This window comes from Cariama cristata, unplaced genomic scaffold, assembly GCF_000690535.1.
Source record: "Cariama cristata isolate BGI_N322 unplaced genomic scaffold, ASM69053v1 scaffold21768, whole genome shotgun sequence".
Lineage (NCBI taxonomy): Eukaryota > Metazoa > Chordata > Aves > Cariamiformes > Cariamidae > Cariama > Cariama cristata.
This window is the reverse complement of record NW_009630912.1, coordinates 883-11482: the sequence shown is the minus strand read 5'-3', so window position 1 is coordinate 11482 and position 10600 is coordinate 883. Positions and strand designations below refer to the sequence as shown.

At 39.1% G+C, this 10600-nt stretch overlaps 1 protein-coding gene across 1 annotated transcript in view; it reads right to left on the bottom strand.

Annotated features, from left to right (window-relative positions):
* Positions 1 to 3978: 3978 nt before the first annotated feature.
* LOC104165972 (DNA primase large subunit-like) overlaps positions 3979 to 10600 on the bottom strand; it is a gene marked incomplete at both ends in the record, with an annotated part of 7501 nt that continues 879 nt past the window's right edge. The window contains 2 exons of the mRNA XM_009705756.1: positions 3979 to 4099; positions 10206 to 10281. Of these exons, the coding sequence (XP_009704058.1) occupies positions 3979 to 4099; positions 10206 to 10281 (197 nt within the window). The remainder of the gene's footprint in view (positions 4100 to 10205; positions 10282 to 10600) is intronic.

The following is a 10600-nucleotide window of genomic DNA, read 5'->3' as shown; positions in this document are numbered from 1 at the left end:
TGCTCCCCCCCTACTTTTATTCTAGCTTTCCTTCTGCCCTCTTCCTTTCTTGACATTTTATTCAATGCCACACACCCTACTGCTTGCCCATGCTGGCATAAATTGGTAGGATAAACAGTAATATTTCAGAGCACTGTAAAATTCTGAGCACCAAACTGATGTTCCAGTAGGCTGAGCAGCACCAGTCCAGGCATCTTCCACACTTGCCAGAAAACAGACTGGCCAAAGCTATTTCTTAAAAGTGATTGAAATGCAACCTACCTGTTAGCAGTTCAAAAAAGTGTCTCAAATATAAACTCAAAGCAAACTTCCATGTTTTTCAGAAAGTCCAGGTTCCAGAGGCTTCTCATAGAATTACTAAAGATGGACTAAATTAATCCAGCCACAGCTTTGCAAAAACATTTCAAGGAAGAACTTACCTAAGCTTCAAATTTCCATAATTGATACTAAATATAGAGAAGTTTATTTTCACAAACACTGTAAAAATTTTGAATTATCATAATCCTATGCATGTTCAAACCTAAATTCATTATACTCAAGTAAATTATACTCAGGTAAAACTCTCCAGAGTAAATATTTACTTATTTTAATAAACCCTTTCCCCTGTATTTTGCTCCATCAGCAATACAAATGTCAGTCAGGACTGGAGAAAGGGAGACTTTCCCTTGGTCGAAGAGGATCAAGTTAAAGATCATTTAAGCCAACTGGACACCTACAAATCCATGGACCCAATGGGATGCATCTATGAGTGCTTAGGGAGCTGGCAGATGTTATTGCTGAGCCGCTGCCATCACTCCATCATCTTTGAAAGGTCATGGAGAACAGGAGAGGTGCCTGAGGACTGGAGGAAAGCCAGTGTCACTCCTGTCTTCAAAAAGGGCAAGAAGGATGACCCAGAGAACTACAGGCCAGTCAGCCTCACCTCCATCCCTGGAAAATTGATGGAACAGCTAATTCTTGATGTCATCTGTAAGCAGGTGGAGGAAAAGAAGGTTATCAGGGATAGTCAACATGGATTCACCAAGGGGAAGTCATGCTTGACCAATCTGATAGCCTTCTACAATAGCACGACTGGGTGGGTAGGTGAAGGGAGAGCAGTGGATGTTGTCTGCCTTGACTCCAGCAAGGCCTTTGACACTGTCTCCCGTAACACCCTCATAGGTACGGTCAGGAAGTGTGGGCCAGATGAGCAGGCAGTGAGGTGGATCGAGAAGTAGCTGAATGGCAGAGCTCAGAGGGTCATGATCAGCAGCGCAGAGCCTAGTTGGAGGCCTGTAGCTAGCAGTGTTCCCCAGGGACCAGTTCCGGGTCTGGTCTTGTTCATCCTATTCATCAACAACCTGGATGAGGGGACAGAGTGTACCCTCAGCAAGTTCACTGATGATACCAAACTGGGAGGAATGGCTGATAGACTGTAAGGCTGCACTGCCATTCAGCGAGACCTGGACAGGCTAGAGAGTTGGTCAGAGAGAGAGGAACCTGATGAAGTTCAACAAGGGCAAGTGTAGGGTTCTCACCTATGGAGGAATAACCCCATGTACCAGTACAGGCTGGGGGCTGACCTGCTGGAGAACAGCCCAGCAGAGAAGGACCTGGGTGTCCTGGGGGACAAGCTGCTCATGAGTCAGCAATGGGTCCTTGTGGCCAAGAAGGCCAATGGTATCTTGGGGTGCATGAGGAAGAGTGTGGCCAGCAGGTTGAGGGAGGATCTCCTCCCCCTCTACTCTGCCCTGGTGAGGCCACATCCAGAGTACTGTGTCCAGTTCTGGGCTCTCCAGTTCAAGAAAAACAAGGAACTACTGGAGAGAGAGAGAGACCAGCGGGGGGCAACAAAGATGATGAGGGGACTGGAGCATCTCCCTTATGAGGAAAGGCTGAGGGAACTGGGTCTGTTGAGCCTAGAGAAAAGAAGACTGAGAGGGGATCTCATCAATGTTTAAAAATACCATAAGGGTGGGTGTCAAGAGGATGTCAAGAGGGCCACACTCTTTTCAGTGGTGCCCAGTGACCTCTTGAGTAATACCTCACAAGCCTGAATGCTGAAACTGTGACAGGACAATATGAGACTGGGGAATAAGCAACAAAGATACAGCTCCACAAAAACACTATTCACTGGAAGGTCTGTTGAACCAAAGAATTATATTTCTAATAGTCTCTCGAAGACCTAGGCAAGCCCCCATGTTACTGGTTAGCTAGACAAAGTCATTCTCAACACTGCACAAATTATCTTTCATCAGCAACATGCACTGGCACCAGATCTTTCAATCCAGCAACATATAATGCATGTCAGCTGCATATTTTAGAATACTTAAGGTCTTCTAATTAAGCAGGTTTTTTAGGGAAAGTTTTTTTTCAGTAGAGTGATGATTGTACATCAATTTCCGTTAATTTAAGTTTACTCTGACAGCTACAGACAAAGCTGGAGCTTTCTAACAAAATAGTTCATAGCTGCAATGCAAAATTTTACTGAAATCATTAATGTAGAAACTGCAAACATTTTCCTTTAACTCACTGAGACAAATGAAGCAGTATATAACAGCAGGAACTCTTTTGTAGTATCCCTAAAGCATCTCAAAAACAGTTGTTTCTCTACACAGATTGGGTATTTTCAAGGGTTTTCCTAAGTTGGTAAAGAACTAGAATGACTTTAAGTCAAAAGCGAAAAAAGCTTTGAATCGAAGTTCTAATGAGAAAGCAACAACTGTGGAACAAGAGCATTTACAGAATCTTGGACATAACTTATATTCTGCATTCTCCATAGAATGTACTTAATGGGCCAAAAATCAAATGGTCCATTAAATGATGAGAATGTAATTTATGTGTATGTGCATGTATAAAGTCTATCTAACAACAAAATTGTTATTTAATTGTACGTCATTTCTTTTCAAATTATATAGAAATCCTTCAACACAGTAGGCAATTTTTAACTACTGTATCTAACACCAGCTTTTTTTTAAGCTAAATCATAGTCTTGGTTACACATCTCTAGCTCCAGTAACTCACATAATATACACACACAAGTGGAATTGAAATGGATTTTAGCATGCACAAACATACAACCATGTGTCAAAAATATACTTGCAAAGTAGAAGCCTATTATTTTTAACCCACAGTGATGATTACACACCAAGTCACATTCTTGAGCAATCCATACAGGATTTTCATACTTTGATTATTAAATTTTAATTATGTCCTCAACAGCTATCTTAAGTATTCCTTGAATGCATGTCTTTTTAACTTTCACATAGTTTTCCAGATGTCAATATTCATGAAATGGTATGATGTACAAAGTCCCTAGGTCACTGCAGCTTGCTTTGGTTACTATAGCAAGAAGACAACATCTTAAATGTAGTTAGCAGACTGCAAAGGTTCTAGAGCAAAGTTTATGAATAAAGACATATGTTGACCAAAACTATTTTTGAACTGAAGTCAGTAATCTGATGAGAATGGATTGCACACACACTTCAGGTTAAAAATCAAACACAGTCATTGCTTTCTTATCACTGAAACTTTTAAGGTGAATTATCACATGATTCACAACTTACATGTAAAATAAAGCAAGGTAATTCCGACCTGAGCGTTATTTGCCCTCATGGACAGATGCGACATACAAATGTCATATCTGAAGAACATAGACTAGATCTAATCCATCCAGAATCTTGATTCAAAAATACCTCCTATCAGCTTTCATAAATATTGTTAACTTATCTTTGTAATCACGCATTTTTTTCAGAAAAGTGTTGCTTGACTGAAGCAGACTGAGTTTCTCTTGTTGCAGCACAAAATTACACCACTTAATCCTCATTTCTGTGCATGCACACTGTTCTCCAAGTTCAGAAGTTCTGTGTGGTTGTTTTTTTAAAGACATAACTGCACTTTTTATTTTTTAAGCAAAAGTACTAAAACTATCTTAATAAGAATTTAAAAAAACAACAGGCGCATGCAACATAACATCAATACAGAAAGTAACATACTTACAGGTTCAAATGATAAGTTAACATGTTCCAGGAATTTCTGTCTTAAATTGTCAGTTAGTTCACTGAAGCGATATCGCAAGAGATCCATTTCTTGTTGAAGAAACCAACGCCTGAGATCCTCACTGCAAAGAAATAATAAAAAAAACACATAATACATTTTCTGATTACGCATTCTCTCTTTCTTTATAAACGAGATGTCACGCCTAGCAAACATAGCATTAAATGTAATGCTGGCTTTGGCATGGGACCCACAAACTGAGGAGTTTGGAAGAGAAGGCAGGAAACCTTCAGGAAGGAGCACTCAATGAGAAAAGACTTGTGAAGAGACAATACACAAATAAGCAAGACAGCAGATGTTTGGGAAGAACGGAGGTAGCTGATCTCAGCCCTAAAAATTGCTCTGTAGGTATCAAAGCTGCTACTCTCTTTTAAACAGTACTCACCCTTTCTTACTTGTTTTAGGTAAGAACAACCAACTGCAGACAACATTCTCCTTCAGTATTTAAAGGACAGCTTGCTTGCTTCAACATGGCACAGTATTTCTTCATCATACAATTAAGGTCACAATTAATCTGATGAGGCAAATACATTATGAAGCCTATTTCTTTTAATTCTCACTTTTGGAGTACCTTCAGCTGAAGGAACACGCACACTTCTCAGATACTATAACAACAGTGCTCTATGCTAGGCAACAAATAGCCTGGAAGCAGGCAAAAGGAAAATATATGACAATGAACTTGGGTGAAGAACACAAATAGAACATCTAACACTTGACAAAAGAGCAAAAGGGGTTTAGCAACTGCATGTGAGCAAGTAGAATAAACAAGAACGCATGGACAGGAGTCCGCAGACAGCATAAAAGAGAAACACCACTTAAGCCAGTCTCCAAGCACGCGTATTACTCTCTGTATCCCAGCACTCAGATTCCCAGGCATCAGCACATTACTCAAAGCTATAGCAAGTAAGTACCAGAATACTAATAACAAAAGCCACAGAATGCAGATGATACTGTATCTCATTATTACAGGGCATTCTTTTAAACTGTCCTGCAAGAGACACACTCGGGGCTACTGCCATGACAATTCACAGAGGACAGAAATACTGCAATCTTACATGTTCTCCTTACAATATTTAAGCATCTTTTCCCATAGGAGACCAGTAAATTACAATAGAGTTGTGTGTGTTTTTGTGGACAAAACCTCTGCTTGAAATATGGCTTCAAGAAAAGTAATTATTATTCAAATTATAAATCCAGATCAAAAGGCTCTGCTAGAGTGCTTTGTAAAGTACAACCCTGTGGACACTTTTGGTGCTTGGGATGTATTAATAATCTGTATAACTTAAAATGGAAGTTAATGCCTTTATGACTGATCTGCAGTTCTTCTGTGATCATCTTGGACAGTAACAAAATCCTAGGATATGACAATTTTACTCTTTTCCTAATCCATCAGGTTTTTACTGCACTTGTTTTCCTAAGGGGTAAAAAACAAAAAAAAAAACACCAAACAAACAGAAAACAAACAAAACCCCACAACTAAGCTCAAGCATATATAGTTACTCTGAAGGCTAGCCAGTCTCTTGTTCTTCCTTTCCTTCAGGAGAGCAGATCAAAGGCTGTAATCTGACCTACCCACTTAAGTTCTCTAAACAAGAAAACACTACTGCTATTTCTAATACAATGCACACACCTACCTGGTTCTTCCTACAGTTGACAAACTAGCTCATAAGCTGGTTTATGTTACTGTATACGTCCAGCATACACTTTAAAACTGACTTTCCCAGGAACATCATCATCAGAGCATTATTTATGTTCATTTTTTTCCTTATGTCTTTGGAAAAATTTTACATCATTTGTAAGCCCAAATCAAGTCTTCTACTCATTAACAACATTTCAAAAAAGTACACTCCTATTCCAGACACTTATTAGTAATAATACTTGTTATCAAAACCACACGCTTCACTGAAAAGCAATGTCACTGTTGTCAGATAGCTAACCAAGCTGCTGCTGAAGAAGAGACAGTTGCAAGTAGTTGAAGTGCAGACATTAGGAACTTCTAGTTTTGCCATTTAAGTTTTTTGTGTGCAGAACACTCCATACTTTAAATCAGATCAGTAGATTCCTGACTAGAAAAATAGTATGAAAGAATAGGCTCTTCATACCAGGGAACAGCACTTGGGGGCAGGGGGGGCGGGAATCCTCTTCAGCCCCCAAGAAGTGGTAGGAAAGAGCGGTATATTTGTTATGAAGTGTCAACATAAAAGTACTTTATGAAGACATGAAAATGCTCCTAAATCTGGAACCTAAGAGCAGTAGCTGACATTCTACAACTAAATATGAGAGTTCAGGTACCAACAATTTAATGTTAACTTGTGAAAAGCCTGGGCATGGGACAGAGCTCTATTTTACTAGGCAACTAACACCAGAAGATTACTCAGTTTAAGTTTCAAAAGGTAGACAGCAAGGGGAACACGGGTACAGAAAGCACACAAAAGCGAATTCTAGTCAATATAAGAGGCAGCAATTTCAGCACACAAGTCTAATTTATCATACAGAAAAAAAATGGCAGGAAGCAGAGAAAAGGCTTTGCTAAGTTTGATAAAGAACTTATGTCTTTGCTACATGACACAGACAACAAAAGAAAAAAAAAAAAGCAAGCACATAAGTATATTTGAAAGTTTCCTGAATAGCAGAGAGAATTTCGCTGTCAGAGCGGAGACAAGATTTATATCTTCCATCTTAAGTAAGTAAAGTGAAGATTATGCTCCTGTGATTTTCAAGATTCTTCATAGGTAATCTGATAAAGTGAAGAGAGATGCAACAGACAGAAGCAGAAATGCACAGTCACGGCCAACACGTGAATAAAATTCTCTTTAGAGCTGTGTTTGCCATGAAAGTGAACGCAACAAGATTATTTCCTGGTTTTGACAGCTCTAAGTGACATTACAAGAGGTGTGAAAGAAGGGTATGGATGAGACTGCTCACTCAACACTGTACATATCATATCTTAGCAACATTTTATGGGAATAAGCTTTAAAGTCTTGGATTTGAGAAGGCAGAAGGACAGTCAAGAGATCATGACTACATTACAAATTTAACTGACAAGAATGGTGGAGCTGGTCACTTCAGACCATGTAAAAACCAAACGAAAACTATCCAATTTATAAGTGAGGACTGATGCAGAGTAGAAAAAAAAGTTGCTACAACCTCGTGCCCCTGGGTGGCACTGTTGGCCAGCTGGAAACTTAAAAAGACAGTGTCGCAGGAAAACAAGCCTGTAAACACAACTGCCCAGCGAACTGAATTCAACCTAGTTTGCAGTTATATCTATTTAAGTACACTTTTCAAACACTCCTACCTTAATAGCTTTCATCAATTAACCTAATAATTTGTGCCAAGCTTATTTTTCTGACCTGAGAACAGTATACTCTATTTGCCTTCCAATTTATCTTTTGGGGAACATGCCAGTTTCAGAGCTCAGAAATGTCTCATCCCTGAAATAGCTGCTTTTCAAGAGAGAATGAAGAATGCTGGGTACAGGGTCACCTCACAGCGCTTAAGATGCTATTTTCCATTTTACAAGGAAGCACTAATTCCACCTTTTCAAAAAAACGAAAAAAGCTAGTTTAAGTGGAAACTGACTATCAAGCTGCTTTATTGAAACACTGCCTCAAACTATCTGTACATAAACGGAAAAAACAAAAGCACATTTGCAAGTAGTTTAAAGAGTGCCCTGGAGTCCTGTCCAAGGCCCCTCCTCCCTAGGAAGGAGTCTTTCCCCCTAGACTACAGGGCCAGCCTCTTTCCTGGCGATTCTGTGGCCCAAAAGAGCTTGTATTCATTTCTGCACAGTAGTTCACCTTCAACAAGCTGCCCACCTCTCCCCTATCTATAGCCTAATTCTTAACATACTTCCCTGAAACACAGTGTTTGAACCACGTCTCCCATTTATTTCCTAAGCAAGCACTGCAGTCAAATAAGATCTCATACAAAAGACAGGGATCTTCTTTTAAAAAGATAGCTTGCAGAGAAGAAAACAGTCCAATTACCTGCATCTATCATTAATTCCAGAGCCATTATAGAGATGCAGAGCAGGGGGAGAAAGCAACCACATCAGTGACAAAAGTAAATATTTAGCCAAGTCCCTGCTTGGGTACTTCTGACTGAGGCAGCCTTTCACTCAGCATGCCAGCCACTCTCATTCACATATGCCTTCCTCACTTCTCCGCACTGTGGACAAATCTTAGTGAATTCCACTCCTGAACCAAATACCTAACCTTCAGGCTTTTGCTACATGGCTTGTATTGCCTTCTGTGAATCTCATCCAAACTCATTTTTAGTGAAGCCACAGAGCAACCAAAAATAGATGCCTCTTGAATTCCATATCAGAGTCTTGCCACCAGACAATTCTGCCTTCCAGAACAGCAGAATTTTCTTCAAATGTGCCATTACCTACACCCTCAAAGTGACTCATATCCCACAGAAAAGCAATGGTCCCATCTAAATAATAACTAAATGCTTAAAGTTTTACAAGCCAGAATAATGGAAACCAAACTGACTATTCAGAATGCCACTAGCTGCATAGTTAGAAACATTAAGTTTTCAGAGGCTTTTTAGTCCCAGGCTACTTAAGGATACTACCTTTTAAAGGTTTTTGGTAGAAATTTACAATATAGATAAAGCAAGATATTTTCTCGTAAAAATCAGCAGGAGCAGTATGTCTGAGTGAGTTTATAAAAATATCTACAACAGAGGCACTAGAAAGAAACCAATATTATATTTGTTATTCATAATTGCAAATAATACATGTAGAATAGAGAAAGGTAGAAGGAATTTCAGTTGCAATGCTGTTATTCAACTTGCTTCCTTCTTTAAGGTTTTTAAATTATAAGAGTCACTGCAGTGAAGTTCGCTATTGATCTTCACATCCACAACCTGGTCCTCACTGTACATGCATCAAACATCTAGCTGGCTCATCGATCACGTACATCAACAAACTGTCTTCAGCACTGCCCAGATGTCTTTTGAAAGGGCAACATGATGGGATGTGAATAATCCAGAAGATTTCAGGGTGTTCAAAGCCACCCAGAGCCTCTCATGGTGAAGTGTCCTCCATCTGGAGGGCTTTTAAGTAGGCTTCTTGTTCTGATCAGATGGTCTGTAGCAGTCACCTACCATGTTGTTAGCCACTTTGGTCTCTTCTCCAGCACTTGCCCCAAAACTCTCAACTGTCTTATGACCCATTCCAAGAAAAGACCCATCCATTCCAGCTCCATATCTTGGCTTAGAGCACAATCCCTCCCATGCACCTCCCCCAGTCTGGTTTTGCTTACTGATCTGTATCCAACCATAGCAGTACTTCAGTCACGTCAGCTATCATGGTATCACAATCTGTATTCTACCACACACCCAATTTAAACAAACTATATTGCAACTTAAAGTGCAATTGAATTAACAATTCAAAACAGTATACACTTTATATTTGCCAGTTTTAATTCTAAAAAAGGACTGCAAGGGCATGGAGTCAGGAGTTCATACTGATGCATAACATCAAGCTGCTAACAGACATAAAGCACTGACAACCTCTGTAACTTCATCCAAAGACCACAGCTGAAGCAAAAGGAATGCACTTGACAGGACCAACTTTGTGCACGAGATTTCACACAACAAAAAAATTGCAGTGCAACCTTCCACAGCAATGAATTTGGAAGAAAAGCAGAGTAGTTTCCTCAGTAGAGGAAACCTCAAACTTAGTCGGTACTTTTAATTTGCCAGAAACAAGGATCTCTCTTTAGACAATGAAATAAAGCCTATTTACATAGTCAGGTCTTTGGTCAGTAATCAACAATTTAAGCATATGCAGCAGTTAAGCTAATTTAAATTAAATTATCAATCACTGCGAATGCCTGACAAACACTTAAAACTGGTGTGCTTAAATCTCAAAAAAGATGTCAAAAGGAAGAGACTCAAATCAACGTTCTAACAGTAAAACCCAAAAGCTTGTACTTTTTAATTATTACAAAATCTGGATATTAATTTTGATTCCAAGTATCCCTTTTCATCACAGTTGAAATCAGCTTCCCAGGAAAAACCCCTCTGTTTGAGCCTACCTTTCCATTTAGTAGTCATGCAACTCTAGAATATCTGTAATGTCTATAATAAAGCAATGTTTTATCTGTATACATTTAAAATTAACAATAAGAGTACGGGATAATCCAAAAAGTACTTACGACTGACAGTAAGCAAGGCGTAGTATGAAATGAGAGATATGGTCTTTCCTTCTTGCCTCATAATCATCCTCCGCCAAAGCCTACAGAACATATTACTATTATTTCAGAGAAATAATCTCTGCCAGATTAAAAATCCACAGCTAATTTATCATTGCTGTTCAACAGTATATTAATACTCATCTTTAAGACAATAAATGCAAGACTATTAAAGAGGGGGTTGTCCCAAAGAAAAAAATATATACTCCTAAAGAAAAAACACCTCTAACAAAATGACAGAATTTAAGTTTTAGGAACAGTATTTCATCACCCCTGCTTTTACTCAGAATTCTTGAATGGTGTACAGAAAATAAAGCACAGGAGAGTTCCTTTTTTTGATTTTTACTTACTTTGTAGGG